The sequence below is a fragment of the Plecotus auritus genome (assembly GCF_963455305.1).
Source record: "Plecotus auritus genome assembly, chromosome: 8".
In the NCBI taxonomy this organism is placed as follows: Eukaryota; Metazoa; Chordata; class Mammalia; order Chiroptera; family Vespertilionidae; genus Plecotus; species Plecotus auritus.
This window is the reverse complement of record NC_137782.1, coordinates 152,508,140-152,532,403: the sequence shown is the minus strand read 5'-3', so window position 1 is coordinate 152,532,403 and position 24,264 is coordinate 152,508,140. Positions and strand designations below refer to the sequence as shown.

Sequence of the window (24,264 nt, the reverse complement as noted above, 5' to 3'; positions counted from 1 at the left end):
TTTCAAAAAGGCGATGTAGTCTAATAAATGGGCTTCCTATACCCTTCTGGAACTTGGAGGCCATTTGATGAAACAAAGCTTCCACTTGGAGCTCCGGGAAACAGGACATAATAGATGAAGAAATGGAGGCACAGAGAGATTGAGGAACTTCCCCAAGGTCACACAGCTGGTAAGTGGGAAAAGTGGGTCAGACCCAGTCCGGCTGGTTCCAGACCTGTGTTCTGGAATACCAGGAGGACAGCGATTGCTGTGGAAAGGCATGGCCGTGCTGGGGTGTCCAGGCTGGAGGAAGCTGGGTGGAGAAGGAGCAGGAGGAGAACAGGGCCAAGGGAGGCAAGGGGACCTTCCAGACTGCACAGGGGGTGCGAGCTCACCCCCACCCCACCCAGGGCAGGGCAAGCGGAGCAGGCCTCAAGCTCCTCTGCATCCCTCCCTCCTCCTCTGCAGGCTCCCTGGGGACTCCGGCTCAGAGGGGTGACCCCCGGAAGGTGTGCAGGGATGCTGCCAGAGTGGGGGACAGAGGGAGGCCCTGACATTATGCAGTGTCATTGTGTGTCAGATGTGGTGGATTTTATGCCATTTCATTCTTGTACAGTAGACAATTTTACTGCTGAGGGAAGCCAGCCATTCTAGTTCATGGACCAACTGCTCACTGCAGATGGGTGATGGCACGGCCCAGTGCTTCGAGGGAACAGAGGGAAGACCAGGATGGGATCCTGGGCCCACGGGACCTCACAGGCCAGGGTGAGCAGCAGGATGCTTCCTCTGGGGGCGGGGGATGATAGCAGAGCCAGCTGTAGGCCACCTCCCCATCACCCCCCCCCCCCCCAGGCTCCCCCTTCTTCCTGCTGCCCTGCCCCGTCTTTGACTTCAGCCAGGGCCACGGCTCTCTCCTGAGTCATCTTTGCTTTCTAGCTTTCTGGGTTTTACTCACCTGTCTCCTGGTTTGGGTTTCCACTTTGTTAAGAGAATTTCCCCCACTCCCTTCTGAACACTTATAAGGACACATACACACAGGCTGCTTGGTGACAACATCTGCAAAGGACTCTAAGGGAAGGACCCCAAGGTCAAGGGAACCCTGAACCTCCCAGCTCACTAGAAGTTCCCAAGGCCAGCCTTAGCTGCAGGCCCCTGGCTTTCCTGGAGCTGACCAGCCACACCTGCTTCAGCAGTGTGCTCCGCTGCCACAGGCCCGGGTTGGTTACACTTCATGCAAAAGGCCCTGCTGCTTCATCTGCCCCTGGGCAAAGCAGTAGGTATCAGGAGCCCGCTTCTCCCAAGCCTTGGACTATCCACACGGTCCCTACAGAGCCCCAGGCAGCTGGCCTGCCCGCCCACCTTCCTCCGCTGAAACCAGCCTGAGCTAAGAGAAGGGAGAGCAACTTGGTGGGGCACCACCTGCACTGTGCTGAGGCAGAGAGGGTGTGCAGGTCTACACAGTTCTGGAAGCCTCTCTGCAAGAGGTGGCAAGATGCAGCCAGATGAAGGCCTTGGGAGGGCACTGCTGGCAGGAACATATAGGGTGGGCATGAAGACACCTGGTGTGAATGTGCAATTGGCAGGAGGGTAGAGATGATGTAATCATTCCTTCAAGTATTTGTTGAGCACTTACTATATGCCAGGCTCTGTTCTAAGCACTGGGAACACAGTAAGAGACCAACAATAAAATAAAATAAAATAAAATAAAATAAAATAAAATAAAATAAAATAAAATAAAATAAAATAAAATAAAATAAAATAAAATAAAATAAAATAAAATAAAATAAAATAAAATAAAATAAAATAAAACAAATAAAATAATAAAATAAAATAAAATAAAATAAATAAAATTAAATTAATTAAAAAATAAAATCTTACCTAATAAAAGAGAAACATGCAAATTAACCATCACTCCACTACACCCACAGCCAATCAGAGTGAATATGCAAATTAACCCAACAAAGATGGAGGTTAATTTGCATATGCAAGCGCAGAGTGGTGTGAAGCCTGCTATGAGGGGAAGGGGGGCGGCGGAGGGAGCTACTGGAGTGGTGCTCCAGACAGAAGCAAGGACGTGCCGGCTCCGGGCGGCCGGGGAGCGGGGACTTGCTGGCTCCCGGGCGGCTGGGAGTGAAGCCAGGGGCCTATTCTTGCACAAATATCGTGCAATGGGCCTCTAGTAAAATAATAAATAAAATAAAATATAAAATATAATAAAATAAATAAAATAAAATAAAAAAATAAAATAAAATCCTGACATTTTAGTGGAAGGTCATCCTGAGGTGGTAGGGTTAGCTTTACTCAAATAGCCTAAAGCTCAAGTGAATGAGGATGGGAGGAAGGAACCGTCCACTGGCCCCTCACCCTGTGAGAGCCAGGCCCGTGGCCCTGTCTCTGCCACCAGAGGGAAACTCAGCACAGATGGGATACAGGGAGGCCCAGGCAAGCCCACCTCCAAGTAATTGCAGCCTGTGCCACAGTGTTCCTCCTTAAGGGTCAGGGTTGCACTAATACCTGCCTCTTTCTGGAAGCCCTCCCTGGTTAACCCTCCCCTCACTGGGATGGGAAGATGTGGGTGCCCATCTTTCTTAGAAGACACTATCCTTGAGCTGATCAGAAATGTTTAAAAAGTCTAGAACAATACCTTTCTTCAGTTCACCCCATCACCTCTACCCACACTGCCCTGGATGAAAACACTGGCCTGTCTTGGGAAGAGTCCGGGTTAAGAATCAGTAATTTGCAGTTGCAATCCAGACCCTGCAAGATCTCGGGAAAGACATGTCTCTGGGCCTCAGTTTCCTCACCTATATAACAGCGAAAGAGGCTTGTCCAGAAATACCACTGAAGGGGCTCGGGGGAGGTGGCAGCAGCAGCAGACTTATTGACCACCAAGTGCATGCCAGGCACTGGGCCAATCCTGTCATACACAGCGTTGAATATAATCCTCTCAATAACCTCGTGAGGAAGACACAATGGCCATTCCCATTTTGCAGATGAGGAAACTGAGGCTCAGAGGGTTTCACAAGTTGCCTACAATCATACAGCTGTGTGACTCCAAAAACCCTGCTCTTAACATATCACTCTATTGTTCTGAATAAAAGATTCCATTCCATTTAGTCCAACCAGTTTTCCAGTCAACTTGTAGTTAAATGGTACCAACTATATGCCAGCCACTGGGGAAGCCACTACCTTTATGTGAGCATCTAGTAAGAGTCCAGCTGGGACATGGAAGAGACTCCTGTCCTCCAAGAGCTTAGAGATGTGGGTAGATGGAGCTTAGCTATGGGAGGTTATGAACACAGGCTCTGCCATCAGAGTCTTCCAGGTGTAGCTGGATAATTCACTGAATCTCTCTCCGCTTGGGTTCTCGGCTATGTAATGGCGGTAACAATGCCACGTTCTAGGATTGGCGGGAGGATGACATGTGATAATGAGGGCACCTCAAGGGACGGGGTTTGGCAGAGAATGGACTGCATAATTGTGGCTGTTATTACTAAAGTGAACAACTGGAGAACAAGGGACGATTGTACGTGGCCAGATGTCAGGCTGTGTGTCCAGAGGTGCCTCGGGAGTTCAACGCAGAAAGAACTGGCCTGGAGCAGGCAGGGGAGGCTTCCTGGAAGAGGTGCTGCAGGGTTGAGCACCGGGGAGCTGGCTGGGAAGGCATGAGCTGGCCTGCAGGTGAGGTGTGGGGGGCAGGGCGGAGGTGCACCTTTGCACCCTGAGGCCACCCAAGGATGGGAGCAGGTGAGCAGCCAGTGCACAGGGTTCATGGCAGGGTGGGGGCTCCTATGCCAGGCAGAGGCTCTGGGACTAAGGGAGCCCCTCGAAGGCACTTAGGAGAGGACAGCTCTCGGTGGGAAAGGCAGCACGCCTCATGCGGGGGGATGCACAGCCAATGGCAGACCCAGACCCAGGTAGACCTTGCTGGCTCCCCTCTTGGTCCTGTCCCTTGGCCCCTGTCTCCTCAGCCTCCAGGATCACGCCCTCCTAGGCCGGCCCACAGGGCTTAAGGTGGTGGGAATGGAGAACCGGAAGAGCTGCCCTGTTCAGGGTCTGCTGTTGCGGGCCAGGGAAAGGCCCAGAAAGTGTTTACATTTTCCCTCCTTTCCTTCTGGTGGCTCAGCCGGCTGGCGGTTACACCACTGCGGTTTGCTGGCCCCAGGGAGTGCCTCCATTACATAACGCCTGACACAACCGCCCCTAAGACACACACACACACACACACACACACACACACACACACACGGCACATGCTCACTCAGACTCCTGCATACACACACACACACACACACACACACTCACAGAGACGCACCTACACAGCCTCACCCCACTCCACTGACGCACTATTGTCTTGGGAGATTTCTGCTGCCCCCACCAACAGTCACAGTTAGTGGCACAATCTTCCCACTTCCTTGTCCTCAGGTGCCCTCAGGGGCAGCCTCATCTCTGGCACCAGCCCCAAGGTGGGGGAGATGGGGCTTAGCCACTGGAGGACGGGAGAACAGGACAGGAGACAGAAAGACCAGACCCCAAGGGCCAGCCCCTGGTCCGTGGACTCCAGAAATTCAGAATAGCCATACAGGGAGTGAACTGGGGTAGAAATGGTCTCTGAGGCACCCAGAGAGGTGGAGGGGATGGGCATTTAGTGCTACATTGTTGGAGGGTTACTAGGATGGCAGGTTTCAAGGTTTTATTTATTTTTTTGTGGTTGTAAACTTTATTTTAAAAATGTTTTTATTGATTTCAGAGAGGGAGAGATAGAAACATCAGTGATGAGAGAAAATCATTGATCGGCTGCCTCCTGCACACCCCCACCAGGGATCGAGCCCACAACCAGGGCATGTGCCCTGACCGAGAATCGAACCTTGACCTCCTGGTCAACTCTCAACCACTGGCCAGGGTTCAAGGTTTTCTTTGTTGTTTTTTGTTAATCCTCACCTGAGAATATTTTTCTATTGATTTTTAGACAGTGGAAGGGAGGAGGAGAGACAGAGAGTGAGAGAAAGACCAATGTGAGAGAGCACATTGACTGGTTGCCTCCTACACCCAAGGCAACCGAGGGCCTGCAACAGAGGTACGTGCACTTGACGGGAATCGAACTTGAAACCCTTCAGTCCTCGGGCCGACGCTCTATCCACTGAGCCAAACCAGCTAGGGCAGTTTCAAGGGTTTACATACACATTATCTCCACAGAAACATGGGAGCCACCCCACAACTCAGCACGCTGCCCCTAGGGATTCATCTGGTGGCAACACGCACCCCAGGGTCTGTGCATAAGGATGCCCATAGCAGTTGAGTAAGGCAGTGCTCCGGCCATCCCTGCGCCTCACACATGGAAACTATACCACGGCGAGTGAGGGCAGGAGGACAGCGCGCCCCATGCAGTGAGCTGAACCATAAATGAATGTGTGTGGGTAAATATTTATAGACAGAGCTGCGCCACCAAATTTCTGGAACTCCTCACACAAAGCGGTTACCAAGTGATCAGCTTTGCGGAATGTGACTGAGGAGGAAGGTTGGGAGGGACTTCCCTATTTGTCCATATTGGAATTCAATGTCTACAGCTGGGGTATTCAGAAAAAGCCTGCATAAGTTGGGAATAAAAGGAAAAACTCAACGAAAGGCTAGGTCTACTAAGAACTGTGCATTTTCCCCCTGGTGAACGGCTGGGCACTCTGCCCTGGCATGGGGTGCGGGCATGGGTGGCATCGTGGCCCCACCATTCATGAGCTGGGAGGCAAATGTCTTTGTTTCACTGAGCGTCACCTGTCAGATGGGAGAGGGCAGCACCACTCTCACAAGGGCTGGTGGGGTTTTTTTAGTTACTGAGGCCCTTTTAGCCAGGTTGGGGTGTGCAAAGAGGAACATGACGGTTCTCACTTTGAAGGAACTTCCAGGCTAGGGAGGAAGACAGGGGTGTAGGGGAAGGTGGTCCTACAAAGGCCTGGCCTGCGCAGGGGCCCTGGGGGGCTGGGGCTGGGTGGGTGGACGGGTGAGGTCGAGATTCAGCTGAGACTGAGGAGGCAGAGGGACACCAGGGAGCATGGAGGCAGAGCCTCAAAGAGCATGTTTGGAAGCTTTGAATTGAACCAGGAGTGAGGGAACCCTTCAGGGTCTTTGGGCGGGAGGGCATGATCACCTAAGTTTCAGGAGCTGGCTCTGGGGAATGGCGGCTGGGAGGAGGAGCACCTGGGGCGCCTGCTCACCTGCTGTCCAGGTGAGAGGGGAGCCGGAATGGCTGAGGCTGTCAAGACGGGGAAAATAAGCAGGATGAGGGAGAAGAATGCCAGATGGGGCTGTCGTTTTAGAGAGGGTGGTCTGGGTGGCTCCTGAAAAGGTGACACTTAGCAGAAAATTGAAAACAGGCCATGAGAAGAGCCTGTTTGGACAGAGGGAACAGAGGGTGTAAAGGCCCTGGCACAGAAAAGAGGCCTGCATGGCTGGAGCAGGATGAGGGAAGGAGGAGTCAGGTCAGAAAGGAAAGGGGCTGTAGGGCCGGTTGGCTGGGTCCTACAGATAATGTAGGACTTGCTAAGATTTTATTTAAAAAAATATATGGTTTTATTATGTGTTTTATTTTAAAAATATATTTTTTGTTGTGTGATTTCAGAGAGGAAGGGAGAGGGAGAGAGAGACAGAAACATCAATGATGAGAGTCATAATCAGCTGCCTCCTGCATGCCCCCCACTGAGGATAGAGCCCGCAACCCGGGCATATGCCCTGACCAGGAATCAAATCGTGACCTCCTGGTTCAGAGGCTGGCCTTGCTAAGATTTGAGATTTTATTCTCAGTGAAGATTTTGAGCAAAGAATGGCTTGAAGTAATTGTGTTTTTCAAGCACAGATGTGGAAATCTGAGTTTGCAGACAGTGTGGGAGGAAGGCAGGGAGAGAGGAGTCAGAGAGGCAGCCCAGGGCGATCTGAAGGAGCAACAGTTTAGATTCCTTTGAATTCTACTTCAGCCTTTCCCCAGCCGCTTAGCCTCAGGCATATAACTTCTCTGAGCTCAGTTTCCTTATCTTTGAAACAGGGACAGTAGTAGTCCCTCAGTCTTGTGTAGTAGATATAAAGGCTGTTATTAACATACATAAAGCTTTAGTGCATAATAGGGGCTCCATAAAGAGTCACTTTGAGGATCTTCAAGGCATTCCAGTCCTGTGGGCATGAGCTGGGGGCAAAGAGGAAGAGAAAGATGATGAAACATAATAGTAATAATAGCCAGCTAGTTCTTGTTGAATACCTTCCACCTCTAGGCACAGGGCAAAACCTTTGACAAATAGTATCTCACTTAATCTTTACACCAAAAACAAGGACAATAGATTAACCCATTTTATTTTTCTAATGAAGAAACTGAGGCTCAAAGGTCACCCAGTGGATAATTGGCAGCAAACAGGCCCCAGGCCCCACCTCTGACTCCAGAGTCCCCAGTTCTTTCCAAGGAGGGGAACCTACTGAGCTCTGAGATGCAAAGTCCCAATGAGTCCCCCTCTCAGGGGTGTTAACATTTTTAGGGGGTGCTCTGAGGACAATTTTTTAATTTAAAATTTTAATTGAAAACGTTTAACTGAAATATAGCAAATTTCAAAGGAAATCATCAGACCAAAAATAGGGTGCTCTAATACAGGAATTGGGGGGGGGGGCAGAGGGCAGGCTAGTGGTCTCTTGAGTGTTGAGCCCACTGCCCCAGCCCCATCCTGTGCCACTTTGCTCTGTTCTCCAGCCCCAGGTGCTCTATCCATCTTTCCTTTCCTCTCTGGAACCATACTCCCTTTAACCACAGGGCCTTTGCACTAGCTGCTCCTTAAAAAAAAAAAAAGTATAGTTGACAGTAGATAGAGTGTCCACCTATGGACTGAAGGGTCCCGGGTTCAATTCCGGTCAAGGGCACGTACCTCAGTTGTAGGCGATCCCCGGCCCTGGTCTGGTTGGGGTGCATGTGGGAAGCAACCAATTGATGTGTCTCTCTCACATTGATGTTTCTCTCTCTGTCTCTCCCCATCACTTCCACTCTCTAAAAATCAATGGAAAAGTATCATCAGGTGAGGATTAACAACAAAAAGGAAGTATAGTTGACATACAATATTATATTAGTTTCAGGTGTACAACATAGAAACAATATTGTTTGACATCTCTATACCTTACAAAGTGATCACCACAGCCAATTCTAGTAACCTTCTAAAAATAAGGAATGCTTCATGAATTTGCATGTCGTCCTTGTGCAGGGGCCATGCTCATATCTGTATCATCTCAGTGTGAGTGTATGTGCTGCTGAAGCAAGCACCTCGCTGCTCCTTTTACTTAGAAAACTCTTCGCCGGCCCTTTGCCTTACTGTTACTTGCCCTATGCCCTCCTTACTTCTTTAGAAGCTTCCCAGACCCTAAGCGAGGTCGGTTTTCCTGACAGAGGCTCTCTCATTCTCTGTCCTTCTCTTTCTTTTCTTCCTCTTCTTATTTTTGAAATATATTTTTATTGATTTCAGAGAGGAAGGGAGAGGAGAGATAGAAACATCAATGAGAGAGAATGATTGATCAACTGCCTCCTGCACGGCCCCTACTAGGGAGCAAGCCCGCACCTGGGCATGTACCCTTGACTGGAATCGAACCCAGGGCCCTTCAGTCCACAGGCTGACACTCTATTCACTGAGCCAAGGTGGCTAGGGCTGTCCTTCTCTTTCATACCCCAGATTTCAATTTGTGAGTATACTTAAAAAAAAAAAAAAAATTAAGATACAATTCACATACAATAAAACTCACCAGATTAAAGCACACAAGTGTACAAATTTTACTATATTCACCAGGTTGTTCAACCATCACCACTATCTAATCCCAGAATATTTTCATCAACCCAAAAAGCATCACTGAATCTATTAGCCGTCATTCCCCTTCATCCCTTAGCCCCTGTCAAACATAAATCCACTTTTTGTCTCCACGGATTTGCTTATTCTGGACATTTCATATAAGTAGACTCATATAATATGTAGTCTTTTGTGTCTGGATTCTTTCATGCAACGTAATGTTTTTAAGATTCATTCATGTTGTAATGTGAATCAATACTCCATTCCTTTTTATGACTAAATACGATTCTATTGTATGGATAGATCACATTTTGTTTATTTATCCATCTGTTGATGAACATTTGGGTAGTTTCCACTCTTTGGCTATTGTGAACAAGTGTTATTATTATTCTTTTAAGTGGACATCATAAAGCACGCATCAGGTTGAGTAGGGAAAACAGACATTAATTAAATAGTTACAAAAATCAATGCATTACTTTGGAAAATAGTATGGCAGTCCTCAAAAAGTTAAACATAGAGTTACCATGTGATCTGCCAATTCTACTTCTAGGCACATAACCAAAAGAATTGAAAACGTATGTTTACACAAAAACCGTACATGGACGTTCATAGCAGCATCATTCAACAACAGCCAAAAGGAACTTTAATGTCTATAAACCGAAAGTGGCACATCCATACGATGGAATATTATGCTGCCAAACGAAGGAAAGAAGGCTGATTCAAGCTACATCATGAAGGAAGCTTGAAAACATTATGTACACTCGATGAAGGCAGGGATGACGTCGGTCAGCTCATCTGTTACCACTGTGCGGGCTTTTACTAGGTGCTCAAGAACTGTCTGTGGGATAACGAAAGGTCAGGTCAGCAGTCCCAGCATCCCACCCCTGTGATATGTGGACTGAATCCCAGGACAGTGAGGGGGACCTGCCAGCAACTCTGAATCACACCACCTCTGGCCCTCAGCAATACATGCCTCCTGCCTGCATTTCCATCTTCACAGAGTGTTGCCCAGGGAGTCTGGGCATCCAGTAGGTGCTCAATAAAGTCCTGGCACAATGGCCCGACGGGACCTGAATCTTCAACTATAGCCAGGGGTTCAGGGAAAGAAACAGCAGGTTGGCAAGTGGGACAGGGCTCAGAGACTGCCCTGCAAGCAGCCACTCACCCATCACCACAGGAGGGTGGGATTTGGTAGGACAAGGCCTTGGGCATGCATTTCAAAGGCTTTGCTCCTCCCAGTAAAACCAGCACCGCCCCGTGGAGGGGTCGCAGGCAGCCCAGCCTCCTGCAGAGGGGGTCACTGGGAATTCTGTGTTTCATTAAATATTGCTCGGCCAGGGAGTTTTATTTGAAAATCATTTTAATTAGCCGGAAACTAGGAGTTTAATAAATGGAAAACAGAGAACGTTCCAAGGCCACAGCTGGGAAACACTTGCTTTTTAAAAAATTCCGCCTGGCTTCCCAGGCCAGCTCAGCACCCTGACACAAGGGCCCAATTGCCAGAGGAATCCACAAGGAAAACAAAGCTTATTTTTAGAGAAATATTTTAAACCCGGTTTCAGCGAGTTGAGGAGTTTTCTTGTCTGCCCGAAGTGAATATCTGCCCTTCTATTTCAGAGCTGCTCTCCCCGCAGGGCACCACACGCCTATCTGACAGCTATTTCTGCACAGATGAAAATAATCGGGCTCCTTCCTCCTCCAACCAGAGAACTGTTTCTAAATATGTCCCTCTAGTCAGACCCAGGAGGCCTGTCCCTGGCAGGTGTGCCCCACAATAAGGTGGGTTGGGGGTCCCTGCAGGCCTGGAGGCCTGTCTGCCACCCTCCCATCAGCCCTGTTCTGCCCACCGCCCTGCAGGAAGCGGACGACAGCCTGGCCATCATTTCCGCGTTTTGAAAGAAGTTTGTAACTTGAAAGAGGCCTGCTAAAAGGGGTTGCTTTTCCTCTGTAGATGTTGTTAACACCCTGACCCCCACATGGACACACTCCCATACACACAGACACATCCGGACCCAAATATACAGCAACTCTGACAGGTCCTCCCTCACACCCCACAGACCCACACACCTACCCAGACAGCATTAGCTACACAGCCACAGCCACAGCTTCAGGCACACCCAAACTCACACCCACACCCACACACAGATCCACACATGCACCTACACACAGAGCAACAGACACACCCAAGCTCACACCCATACTCACATACTCACACACACAGATTTCCACACCCACCCATAGACTCACACACCCTCTAGACATACATACTCCACACAGATCCACACACCCACAGACAGCCCCATACCACAGTACTCCCCCACGGAAACACCACACACACAGACCCCTGAGCACCTGCACAGGGTAATACTTACGAACATGTGCACACCCACCTTGACAGACAAGGACACATACACACACACACACACACACACACACACACACACACACGTCACCCTCCATATGGACACCCTCACAGGCCTCCCTCCACGCATGCACATACCCTTAGACACATACACACGCATACGCTTTCCAGGTCTAGCACAATCTGTCGGGAGAGGCTGGAAGAACACACCTAGGCAGGGGTGGGCCCTGGAGGTGCTGTGGCTTCCTGCAGCCCAGACCCCCACCCGCCTCCTTCCCACAGGGCTCCTCCTAGGCAGGCCTGTCCAGCTACCAGGCCTCGCTCCTCCCTGGCCCTCCCTCTTTTGCTCCCTCCCTCCTTGGCCTTGCCAGCAGCATGGAACTGGACCTGCCCTGGATGGTCACAGGTCTGCACATCTGGAGTGCTAACAAGAAAAAACAAACGCTATTAAATAAGATAATAGCAATGGAAAGTGGCTACAGGCCCCTGATGGAAGGTAAGCCTGGCCTGGGCTTACCCTCTAGGGGCCAAGTCAGCTCCCACTAACTCGAAAGGCCAAGGAAGGCAGAGAGACCCAACTTCCACTTTCAAGGCAGAGTCACATCTGTCCCCACTCTTGTCACCACAAGCAAAACTGCAGAGGGAGTGCCCGGGGACAGTTCCCTTCCACGTTCAAATGCACTCTAGCGGGCTTCCTCCCTGCACACACCCAGCTTGGGGATTTTAGAACTGAGCATTATAGTGCAGGGCCAGACTTGCAGCCAACAGCTATGCCAGTTAGTCCTAACTGCTTTGGGCCCTCCCAGGCCTGGCCCTTTCATCCGGGTTCCTGTGCTGCTGCAGTCCTCCTCCAACCACAATCCTCCATCGATCCCCACGGGTGGGTGCAGAGCTTTGGCCTTCTCAATAGTTTTTTGTGTCCCCCCCCCCCTTCCGCCCCCTCCTTTTATGCACTCAGCAGTAGATTCAGACAGAGCGAGTGGCAGAAAATATGTCCACGCATGCATCCATCCCTTCTCTGAAATCATTTAGAAGGTGGTACACACTAATTGGGTTGTTTAAAAAACACCTTCGTTTTCAAACAGCTGGTGGAAATGCCACCCTATTAGGGCATTCTAAACACACATTACGGGCTCATTTTCACAATTGACTACAAAAGAATTTTATCTTGAGTTAACACAGTTTTCAAGCCAGTCAGTTTTAGTTCCGCTCCCCAGCCTGTGATAGAAATCCTGGCTTGTCTTTACTTGCAATTTGTTATTTCTTGTTCCTTTAGTTTACACGAAAACTTTCCTAAGGGTGATCAAGCAATAGTAGAGAGTTTTGTTTGCTGTGAGTTCCAGCCACTGCAGAGACAATGACCTACATACCCTCCATTGATCTGTGGCAAGAGGAAATTTCTGAATGATTCCCCCGCCCCCCCGCCCCCAAGCTTTCCACACTCCACTGGGTCTAAAATACAAAACACATCAGATCTTAGCAGTTGGGCTTGCAAACAAGCCAATTTTGAAAAATAAATGTGGCTTACCCCAAAAAGAAGTCGAACATTCCAGTTGATCAAAAGTACTTGTTTAAGGAAAATAAGTTTTGGAATGAAGTGGAAACAAGGCCTTGGAAACGCAGCCTGGCCTAAACAGCACCACATTTTAGACTTTTCCTTCCCATTGCACATTCTTTATGGTGAAGAGGCCAGAGAGCCTGCGGGGTCCTTGCTGGAGACCCCTCCTTGGCCTCGGGTTTCTCCTCCCCCCCTGCTGAGGCCCTCAGCCAAGGGCCGGGCATCTGGGAGAACTTTGAAACTGTTCCCCATCCCCTTTGGCAGCCTGCGCCAAGCACCAAAATGCTCCAGCTAACACCAGTGCAATCATCGCTAACGTGAAGCAGCTGCCTAAAGCCCAGTGGGGCCCGCATACTGTCCACCCCCAGCCGCTCAGCTGTGAGACACAGGCGATCCGGCTGGCTATGCTGGGGGAGAGGGGATGCGAGTATTGGTTGATAGAGCCCAGCTGTTGTAGGTAAGAAAACTAAATGTCTTACCTACTTTGGAAAAAGTGTCTGAACTGTGCGGGGGTGGAGAAAGGTGAAGAAAAAACATGATTTATGAATCCGTTTTTTAACTTTAAAGTGACTGTAGGAAAAAAACCCCAAAACCTAAGGTTTTGTTAAACTATGTTGAGAATTAGCAAACTGGTAGGTTTTTTTCCTTTTCCCAGAGACCTGGGTTGAGTTTGCTTTCTGGCCACTGGGTCATCTCAGACATTAACCATTTGCATAAGGAACACGTGTGCTCTCACTCGCAGAGGAAGCTGTCCGCATAAACAAACATTACCCAGATATAAGTTTAACCTCTCTAATCTTCCCTCCTCTCTGGACAAGGACACAATCAGGCTTTCCAAAGTCCAGGAAAATCCCTGACCTAACCCCCACACCTCCAGTTTAGCACTTTAAGGGCCTGCAGCCCACAGCCTGGCAAGACTGTCCTCCTCTCCCCACTCAGTTCAGTTCCCTGGGCGTCCCAGCAAAAAAAATCTTCAGCTGCCATTGCAGACACGTGATCCACTTGATGACTCACAGGCCGGCCACGCCCCTTCAGGCCTCCCAGCCAGGCCTTGCCACCAGCCAACACTGGGATGCACCTTATTACCAAGGGGAACAGCTAACTAATACCCTTGACAGTCCAAATAATTACTTTTTTCAGCTAAAGAATTTACTATATAAAATGTGGAGGGGCAGACTGCTAGCTCTCTAAATCCTAGCCCCCAACCCCTCTGAGACCTGGGCCAGGCCTGACAAAATGATGGGAAGCTAGATACTCCCATTAAAAAAAAAAAAAAGCTACCTTACACGTGAATACCTTTTTTTCCCAAAAATTTTATTGGGGGGAAAACTACAAAACATTTACAGTACAATGTTTACAGTCACAATCTGTAGTGAACTGATTCCCCAAAATATATTACAACTCAAGTTGACTTGTCTTGTTACATTCAAATACCTACTTCTGTCAAAGTAGTCCAGAGTACATACATAACATAGTGCTCCAACTGTACCTACGTACACACAAACTAAAGCTACTGCTCATTCACCCGCTGTCTAGGAAAAAAGCATTCCTGCCTTTCTACATGGGAAGAAAAATAGTACAAGTTTTGGAATTTTCTGTAATCAAACAAGGCATATTCATGTAATAACATACTATTATTTTAGCACTAAGAGGTGGCCTCTTCACTTTATATAAAAAAAAGTGGTAAAAATCTTTTCCTTTTGTGCAGTTGAACCCATCCTACATTCAAATTCTCTCAAGCACTAATAGACAAAATACTTATTTGGTTGAGGAAGATTTAAGGCTAGTTCTGGCCCTTCCAAAGGCACTGTGAGACTACCCCCCATTATTGCTACATGTCTTTATACGCAGAATATGTCACAGTAGAACTGGTGGAATAAGCAAACAGAAACATCTTTTGCTAGTTTATAAAGTTGGAATGAGAAAAGCATGCCACACTTAAACCTGACTGCTAAGTATGTGGTCACTTTTTCTTTATAGTTGGATGGGCTACAACCATTATACATTCTAAGAAAACTCTTAAACTACTTCCACAGCATGTAGATTTCTGTAAAGAAATCATTCAATCTTTCAAAATTTACGTAAACAAGGAAAGAAATTAATGAAATAAATATTACATACAATCTCTTAAATTAAGATTTTTTTACTCATTTACAATAAAATAACCATGTGAAGTTACAAAAGTCATATATTACTGTGAAAACATACACTCCACATTTTGCCGATTAATAATGGCAATCATAATTTAACATAATAAAAGAATATATATCTATTGCTTTCCATCATACCTGATAAATACAGTATGAACAAAATTTTCAATGTATACTTTTCACAAGATAATAAATAAGTTAAATAGTTTTTTTCATATTGAGTTGTGGTGCAGTGGTGCGAATCAACTCAAAACAGCTAAAAATTCAGCAGTTATTCCCCAACAACTACAAACTAAGCTCTGCCCAAGGCTTCCAGAGAGAGCAGACAAAATGGTTCTAAATTAAACATCCACTAAGTAAGTGGTGGCAATGAAACCAGTAACCCAGTATGAAACTTTGGAATGCAAGGTTGTTTTTTCCAGGCACACATAACTCGGTTAAAATACAAACAAATAAACCTATGGAGCCTACTATCAAGGCATGTTCTTGGCAAAATATTAAATTTTAAAAGCTTACAGGTAACCAGGTGGTGGCTTAGCTGGTTTGTTTACACTGGTCTGAGACAAACACAATAAGGAACTTCTTTCGAGATAAGAGTTCCCACATCTGGACTGTAACTAATGCTTTTCAAGTGAGGATATGGAATGGTGGTTGGTAGCTGCTGGTGCTGGGTTGATTTTTTTCCTAAAGTCCCAAACTCATCTGAGACCTAAAAACGTGTAAGTGTTTGGTTTTTTTTGTTCTATTCGCATCACAACTGCCCAAGTTGTGAATATTTTGTTCATCAATACAAAAAGTTCGTTGGCTTTTTTTTTTCTCAACAAGAATGAAACTTCGTAATAATAAAAATAATAGAAAACAAAACAAGAGGAAACCGAAAGGGGAGGGGTGGAGGCCCCTCCTGGCACACAAGTTCGAGTCCAAGTGCTCGGTCCAGCCTGCAGTCTGCACGTGGCCTTTTTCACCCCCCACTCTCGTGTCCCCCTGCCCCTAGCTCGGTCGAGATGGCAGGGGCACCCTCCAACACCCCCAGAACCGGCCTTCCCTTCCTCCTCACTGGCGCCCTCTTGCCTCAGTCGTCGGAGATGGAGAGGCGGCTGAAGATGGGCAGGCGGCGGCCGGGGTCCAGGCTGGGGGACTCGGAGCCGCTGAGGCTGCCGGAGCTCAGGGAGCCGCTCAAGTAGCTGTCGCGGTCCGACAGCGAGTCTGGGGGGCTTGGGGGCGCGTCGAACACGGGCGACTCGGACAGGCGGCGTGGCAGCTGGTAGCTGAAGGGCGGCGAGGGCGGCGCGGCGGCGCTGGCAGGGAGGGGCGCGCTGGGTGGCGCCGGGGGCTGTGCAGGGGGCACCAGGCCCTGCTGCTGCTGGCTGCGATAGTAGGCGGCGGCCACGGCGGCGAAGTTGTGGGTCTGGATGGCGAGTGGCGTGATGAGGCTGGTCAGCTCTGGACCGAAGGCGAAGGCGTTGTTGGCGCAAGAGGCCGACGAGCAAGCGGCGCATGGAGCGCCAGGTGCCAGCAGGTCTTCGGCGCCTCCCGTACCGTACAGGAGGGCGGCTGCCGCTGCTGCCGCTGCCGCCGCGGAGGAACAACACGTCGTGGCGCCCGAGGGCGTGGAGGCCGCAGAGGTGGATGAGCAGGACGAAGCGGACGAGGAGCAGGAGGAGGCCGAGGAGCAGGAGGGTGGCGGCGGTGTACGAGACGTGGGGCTGTCGAGCAGCAGCGGCGACTCGAGGCCCCCGGGAGGCTGGTGGTGGCCCGATGGGAAGCCTGAGAAGCTGAGGCTGTGGTGCAGCTTGGGCCTCGGCTCCCGAGGGAAGCCCAGGTGCAGCGCGTCGCGCGCACTAAAGGTGCGCAAGTCCCCAGAGGTGCCCCCCGATGGCGCAGGCCTCCGCTCATCCGCATTGTGGATGAAATGGCAGCGCGGCCCATAGGGGCAGAAGCCAATGGTGTGGAAGGTGCGGCACAGCTCCGTCTTGTACTTGGGATGGCGCGTCAGGCTGCGCAGCTCGTGGAAGCCGTGTGCGAACTGGCACTTCTCGCCGTACTTGCACGTGCCACTCTCCTCGAAGGGCCGGCACAGCTCAGTTTTGTAACGAGTAGAATTGATCTGGGAGCCGCCGCCCCCCTTCTGCTGCTGCTGCTGCAGGTGCAGAAGGTGCTGGCTGCGTTCGCCATTCTCGCTGAATGAGCGGTCCCGGAATTTGTTCTCCTTGTTTAGCAGGGCTGTGCCGCCGCCCCCCGACGGCTCCTTGAGGGTGCTGTAGGAAGCCGGGCTTCCCGCCACCCCACTGCCGCAGCTGCTGCCGTTAGGCGCGCCCGGGAACTTAGGCGAGCAGCTGCCGGGGTTAGGCGCGGGGTGGGCGAGCGCGTGCAGGTTGCTGGCCGAGTGCCGTCGGAGGAAGCCCGGCGTAAAGCCCGAGCTGGGGGCGGCGGCCACGGGCGTTCCCACTGCCTTCTTGTCCAGCATGTTGTTCAGATTGAGGTTGGCCAGGGATTTCTCCGTCTGCCAAAAGGAGAGCGGGGAAGGGATAAAAAAGGGTAAAGGAGGGAAGAGTTGGGGCGAGTTGCAAAGTAACTGCCAGTCTTGATTCTTTTTTCTTTTTGCGGATTTCGACTCGGCCCCCACCCTCCACCCATACACGCGAAAACGTTCGCGTTGGTAGGAGCCGGACTCCCACTTCACGCCGTGCTGGGTTTCGACATGTGATCCTCAGCCCGTGGGCCGCTGGCTTGGGCGGCGCAAACTCAGTCCGGTAAGCCCCGGATAGCGTGGCCGCGGTCGGCCGGAGAGAAACTAAACAGCTACGGCAGCTCCCTCCTGCCCTTCCTCCCTCCCCGCTCCTTCTCCCTGCCCATGAGGCACCAACCAGCATGACTACTACAAATTTGGGGATTTTTTTCCCCAACCCCTAAAAAGTCAAGGTGGGGAGGGGCTCCCCAAAAGCCGAGGACAGAAGGCAAAGTCTGAAAACTCGAAGGGCTTCCTGCTTTGCCCGCCTTCTTCTCTCCTTGCTCCCCCGCGTACCTTGCACAAGAAGTCGATATCGTAGAAGGCGGGCAGAAGTGTGGTCGACATGTTTCTGGATCCTGTAATGGTCCGAGTTGCAGGCTGGGAGGTCCGGAGGAACCTTCGGAGCGGCGCAGCCGGACTGGAGCCACGACGAATAACGGGAGAGGGGCGGGGGAGGGACCAAAAGTTGGCAGGGAACGAGAAAGGAGGGAGAGGGAAGAAGCGTGGACTGGTTTGAGGGTGCCCCAGGAGTGCGGCGTGGGGGAAAATGAGAGAAGCAAAGAGTGCTTCTCCGCGCCCCGGGGTGCCAAGCCCACCCCCCCCCCCGCGCGGAGCCGACGGCAGCTCGCGGACTGCTGGAACTCGGGGGCAGGCGAGCTCGCGCCCTATATAGCCAGCCGCGTGCCGGGGGAGGGGACAAGGCTCACCCCGCTGGGGTCTCCAGGCAACAGGCTGCCCGCCGGCCAGCAGACGTCACATGCCTTCCCGGCCTCCCATTGGCCGCCGCCAATTTTTTTCTTCCTCGGGAGGGGCGAAGCCTCGGGGCGGGGCGCCCGGGGTGGCTGGGGAGCTCGGTCTAGTTGGGTGCTGCTGCTGGGCGGTGGGGAGATACGGCTTCCCTCCTCTGGGGCTGCACTGTTGAAAAGCCCCAGCATGTTTAACGTGGCTGGGGTCTTGCAGTCCTGGACGTGCCATTCCCCGCCCGGTCCTGCTAGGCGAAATTGCGTTGCTTTTATCTCCCATCCAGGGTTCAATAATGAACGCGGGAATTGCAAAATGCAAGAATACTACAACCGTCGGCGCGGCCCGGCTGGTTTGCAAAGGGTGCTGTGGCCGGGGGTCGCGTTGGGGTGCGAGCTCAGGGCCTAAGTCTGGTGGGTGGTGGCTTCGTCCCGACTGCACGTGGAGACCCGGTGGGGGTGGGGCGGGAGCAGCCACGCGGGCGGCCTCCGCAGTAGTCTCGCCGGGAGGAGCCTGGGCCGGTTTCTCCGCCCCCCTCCCCGCCCAGGCTGCAGTAAACAGGGCCCTGAGCGCCCGGGCAGGGCCGAGTGTCTGAGGACAAGGCGCTGGCTTTGCTAATCACATCACAAGACCTTGAGCCAGGGCCAAAGTCGCGGAGTGGCGCGGGGCGTCCCGGGCGGGGGAGTCTACTGTGAGGACGGGAGGAAAGGCAGGCAGAGCCGCGTAGGCATGGAGGCGACTTCCCGCCACCCTGTTTGTCTCCTGGTCAGTCCGGCCTTTCCCAGCCCTCCCGGGGATTGGGGTGTAGATGCCAGCCAAGCTCCCCGCCCACCCGAAGCCTTAGCCTGGCGCACCCTCCAAGCCCTCCCTGGCCACTGGGGGAGACGCGCCCCGACTTAGCTCGTTGTGGGCCCCAGGCTCTGGCTAAAGCTGCCCTCGGCCAGGCAGGGCTGGGCACCGAGGACTCGGATGATGGACTCGCCCCCATTTCCTCTCGCCAGCTCCACACCCCTAAAGCCTGTGCCGGGAAATGTTCTGCCTCCGGGTACGGGGCAGACACCCCCTCTAGCGCCCAGTGAGGCTAAAGCCGCGGACACGCAGTCCCACTCGGGCAGGTAAGAGTCTGTTGCAGGACACTTGCCGCTTCTACCTATAATTATGCTGCCAAAAAGCTGGAGCTGGGCCCATGATTTTGCACACCTGGCAGCCGAGGCTGCAACTGGGCTTAAGTTGTAAGAGTCAAGGAAGAAAGCTCCCGGACCCACACCCCCTTCCCGAATTGATCTTATTTCGCATGTGTCCTGCCCTCATTTCCATTAGGTGCTCATTTCCTCTCAGCTGACCTGGAAGGGAATGACTCCTTAGAGTTCAGCTTGAATGCAGTACTTAGTGCTGCACTCTCTCTACACCTACCCAGGGAACTAGAGTCTGGGTAGGGCAAAAACTTGAGGATCAGAAACTTAGGGCTTGAAGTTCAGATCCTGCCCCTTCCAAGCCATGTGATTTTAGGCAAGTCACATGACTTTTGTATACCAAGGACTCTTTGGTACTTGAGTTTTCTGGTGAAACTAAGAGAATTCCTGCTTTACTCATTTTTCTCACCTTTGTCAAGGTGCAAATGAGCTGTTAAAGGTGTTTAAAAGATAAATAAAATCCATCCTATTAATCAAAGCAAATTTGCATAGCATAAAAATGGAGGAAGCCAGGCCTCTGGACAATGGCCAGATGGCTAGAGGGCCGCAGAATCATGAATGCAGAGATAGGAGCACCAAATCTTAGACTCGAGGTTAGTGCCCTCAGAACAGGTGACTGCTTCATTCTTTTTTACATATATACTAGAGGCCCGGTGCATGAAATTCATGCACAGGTAGGGTCCCTAGGCCTGGCAGGCGATCAGGGCTGATTGGGGCCTTCTGGTTGCCAGCTGGGGCCTCCCTTCCCCAGCTGCCTGCCAGGGCCTTCCTTCGTTTCTCGCCGCCCCCTGGTGGTCAGCGCATGTCATAGCAAATGGTCAAACTCCCAAGGGGACACTTTGCATATCAGCATTTTACATATATAATCTTTATTGTTTAAAGTATTACATATGTCTCCCTTCCCCCCATTGACCTCTTCTACCACCGTCCCCCCAGGCCTTCACCACACTATTGTCTGTGGGTGACTGTTTCATTCTTATGACTGACCCAGCCTTCTCTGGCCCCTAGATAGAGCTGGCCTGCTGTGGCTGACACTCCTAAAACCCTGGCTGTTCTGTTTTGTTCTTTGTTGAAATGACTCCAAAGACAACAATTTGAGGGTGGCCCTGACAGTAGGGTATTCTACAGTTTCCCTGGGAATCAGGAAGGTGTAGGATAGCCATTTCCCTAGCCACTGCTATTGGAGGTGAGCAACAGGATTTCAGACACAAAACCAGTGACATATCTGTCCCTCCTGTCCTTCCAGGCTGTCCACAGCCAACCAAGATCAAATCTTAGGGTAATTCTGCCTAGTCAACAGTTATGTAGACTTGGTAGAAGGATTCTGGAGATAACATATAAACATGCTATATAGTACATGCTTTGGTACAGAGTACCTGCTGGTGTAAAACATTTTTATTATTATGCAACTGCTTGTATTTCATTTTAAAAGGAGAAAAAAAGGGAATGCTGGACTTTGCTGGGGTCAGTTTCATAATATTCTACCATGGTTATCAGCACATCATGCCAACTATTTCCTGACTTCTCACCAGCCAGGCCTTCTCAGAACAAAAGAAATATTAGGTTGGCAACCTCCCATCAAGTGTGTGTGTGAGCCACACAGATGCCTAACCAGGAAATTAATTTAGGATCACAAAAAAACACATTTTGAGCTGAATGGTGCAAAACCAACAAAAAAATCTCATATTCTCATTAAGACAAAACTTTGGACATGAAGTCAACTTTTCTCCCTCCCTAAAGAGCCATTTTTTAATACTTCTAGTGTGGCTGTATTTTTAGTATTAGGTGGTTTTCTTCAAAGAGAGACAAATTATATCTGAAATATAAGCCTTTCTGCAGTAGAAAATGATCATATCAAACTCTCCTCTAAACTGCCTCTTCAGACCCTCAAACATCAATAATATAATTCTAAGAGACTACTCACCTGAAAAGTATTTTAAAATATTTACAGATCCTAAAAGCTGGGCCAGGTTTATATATGATTGCTGAAATGGCTTTTTCAGATAACTAGGATGAAAAATGAATGTGGATGAGGCTATGACCCATCCAAGCTACGAATTTCAGGATAACTGCCTGAGGGTTACACTTACTCTGAAATAACAAATTAAAAATGGCAAGTCAATGAAAAACAGGACCAGCAGCAAAATGTATGCAAGAGTGACACCTGCTGGGTGTCTGAGGAAGAGGGCTGGGCTTGGAAAGGCAGAAAACCCTTAGGCTTGCTAGATTCAATCACTGAAATGGATCAATGTATTTTCTGGCTCCTAAATAAGAAACCCTTTGTTATTGTCACTAAGAAAATGATAGTAAACAGTGTAGGCATCAAATACACCATTTATTCTGGCTCTCCTTTCCCCAGGTTCCTTCTAACAGCCAAGAGGCTATGCTTTCACTGGGTGGCTAAATCAGGTATCCTAGCATTAGCACAAACACCTTTTTCTGGGGTAGGAGCTCTCAATGGCTCTTTTAATAATTAGAATGGCATGTGTAGGTCACTCAGGACTCACACATGCAGGCAATAAAGAAAACCCCTATTTGTATGAAGTTGATCCTTAATACTCTCAGGATCCATCCAACATTTGGAACATATTTCTGCTTTAGCTAAAATGGAATAAAGTTTAGAATTCTGACCAAATGGGCCATTTGCCAATGAATCCAGCTCCTACATCCAGCCAAAAAAAAAAAAGGCGGGGGGGAATCATATGTCAAAACCCAATTCTATGCAGTCAATTCACAGAAAATGCAGGCCGGCTATGGCTGGACATTAGAAGTCCTGGAGGATGAAAAAGGCTAATTCAGGCCCACAGGTGGCCTGCACCTGGGAACAGAGCAAATATTCAACGTGGTAGCCTCACTTCCTACAGTAGCTGCAATAAACCAGGCTGCCTTGAATGAGTGAACTGATGAAAAACTCCTCTGTGGAAAGACTGGACTCACAGAAGTCGGGGAGGTATGAAGGGCAAAAAAAAAAAAAAAAAAGTGAATTTATGTTCAACATATTTCCTGCAGGTTTAGTGGGGACTAATCCACCCTCACCCCACCACACCACCCTCACCCTCCAGCAAGTCTTCTTTCTTCAACAAGCCATTTCTGTTCCTGGAAGAGTTAACTTATTTGCTTCTGCTGGAGAGTCAGCAGCACTGGGAACTAGGGCATCTTCCCCTTCCTTTCCTTCCAAAAAGGCCAGCAGCCTCAGGCAAGCCAAGGTCCTTTCCTCCTGAATGCGCAGTCTCGTGAACTCCACTGTCTTCAGAAACGCAGCAGGTGGTGGCAGCTCTTTGAAGAGCTGGGAAAGGAGGTGGCATTGCTCTGACACTGTCCTTTGAAGATGACAGAGCCTCTCAGGGCTGAGGGGACACCAGCTGGACTTGGAGAGGAGATGGTAGAGGTTCTTGTAGAGGTATTTTACAAAGATCAGGGTCTCAGCCCAAAAGTTGATTTCTGCTTTTTCAAACAGGTAGTCTTCTTCCACCTAAATCAAATGAAAAGCCAAAAGTCAACCTTACAGGGGATGCTTGCAAGCCCCAGTCCAGATCAGAGTCCTACCAGATGCAGAAGAGGCGTGTCCCCTCCCCCACCGGAGAGAGGGCCCACTCTGGCCTGTCAACACCAGCTACACACACCACTTGCAGCCTTGAAGGTCACCTTCTATTTTCACTCGTACGTCTCTACCGGAGAGGAATTTTTTTCTCCAGACTTAACATGACCTTTGATAAAGATGTGTTTGTGGTTCCAAGCCAAGATATTTTGGGGGCCTGGTGCTGAAAAGGGGATCTCAACATGGGGGTGGGCCCTAGACATAAAGGTGCATCTAGAAATCAGAGAGGAGGGAGGAAGGGAACTCCCGGCAGCAGAACAAAAGCAAACTACCAATCACGAGATACTACCTAGTCTCTGAGTATGAAATTAAATTTTTATAATGTTGGGGATTTTCAAGGCCATTTTATCACAGAAATTTTATCTTGTTTCTCAATTTCCCATCAACAGGCTGCTTTTGAACTCTCAGCCTGCTGGTGATGCCAAGAAGGCCATCTAAGTCAGATACTGTGGATATGAAGGGAAGTTGTGAAGATGCTTTTGCTGCTTGTCTTAGTCCTTGGTTTTCCTGTATGTTGACTAGTCCCCCACCTGGATGGGGCTAATAGTTTTCTTCAGTCAGCAAATACCCTGGAAGGACCCTGATTCTCTGGAAATGTTTCACCTTCAGACCTCACCACATGGAGCCCCTGGCTCCTCCACTATTGACTAATACAATTCTCCATAATTCAACTCTCAACTTCCAAGGAGCCTCTTTTAAGTCCTCTCTCCCCATAGACCAGAACCCCAAAAGCCAGCATGAGAGCTGCCCCAGCAGCGCTCAGCAGGCTGCCATGGTCATTTGGAAAGTTTCTGAGCATCCAGAAGCATGTGTCAGCAGTCATGTTGGGCTGAGTTAGCCTATAAGTGCTGTATCCTGTGGGTTTAGAACACTCCCACCTCACCTCCACTGCCCCAAGACCCCGGACTACCTGATGCTCGCTCTCTACACAGATCACGAGGTCATCACCCTCTCCCAACAGCCATCCCAGCAGGACTGGGAGTGCAGGAGCTAGCTGGTTCCACTGCTGGAGCAGGTCACACAGCACAACCAGGGCCATATCCAGCGCGATGGAGGCATCCACCTGGCAGAAGGCAAATTCTGTGGAAACAAGAGAGGTGAGAAATGAGTGTGCTGCTCAGGGTCAACCCAGGGAGGCTCTGTGGGATTCTGGG

General features: G+C 50.1%; 2 protein-coding genes across 2 annotated transcripts in view; both read right to left on the bottom strand.

The window, feature by feature from the left end:
• Positions 1 to 13,990: 13,990 nt before the first annotated feature.
• ZFP36L2 (ZFP36 ring finger protein like 2) lies at positions 13,991 to 18,216 on the bottom strand. Its single transcript, XM_080684496.1, has 2 exons — positions 17,873 to 18,216; positions 13,991 to 17,350 (listed from the first exon to the last, which is right to left on the bottom strand). Exons 1-2 carry the CDS (start codon positions 17,921 to 17,923, stop codon positions 15,920 to 15,922), a joined length of 1,482 nt encoding a protein of 493 aa, XP_080540622.1. The 5' UTR covers positions 17,924 to 18,216; the 3' UTR covers positions 13,991 to 15,919.
• Positions 18,217 to 20,359: 2,143 nt separating this feature from the next.
• THADA (THADA armadillo repeat containing) overlaps positions 20,360 to 24,264 on the bottom strand; it is a 316,640-nt gene continuing 312,735 nt past the window's right edge. The window contains exons 37-38 of the mRNA XM_080685255.1: positions 24,021 to 24,190; positions 20,360 to 22,984 (exon numbers count right to left, since the gene is read on the bottom strand). Coding sequence (XP_080541381.1) covers positions 22,589 to 22,984; positions 24,021 to 24,190 — 566 coding nt within the window. The 3' untranslated portion in view covers positions 20,360 to 22,588. The remainder of the gene's footprint in view (positions 22,985 to 24,020; positions 24,191 to 24,264) is intronic.

Excerpts from the sequence above, each read along its gene's own strand:
- ZFP36L2 (XM_080684496.1), bottom strand. The coding sequence starts at position 17,923 with ATGTCGACCACACTTCTGCCCGCCTTCTACGATATCGACTTCTTGTGC. Across the intron at positions 17,351-17,872 it reads ATATCGACTTCTTGTGCAAG|ACGGAGAAATCCCTGGCCAA; the intron begins GTACGCGGGGGA and ends TCCTTTTGGCAG.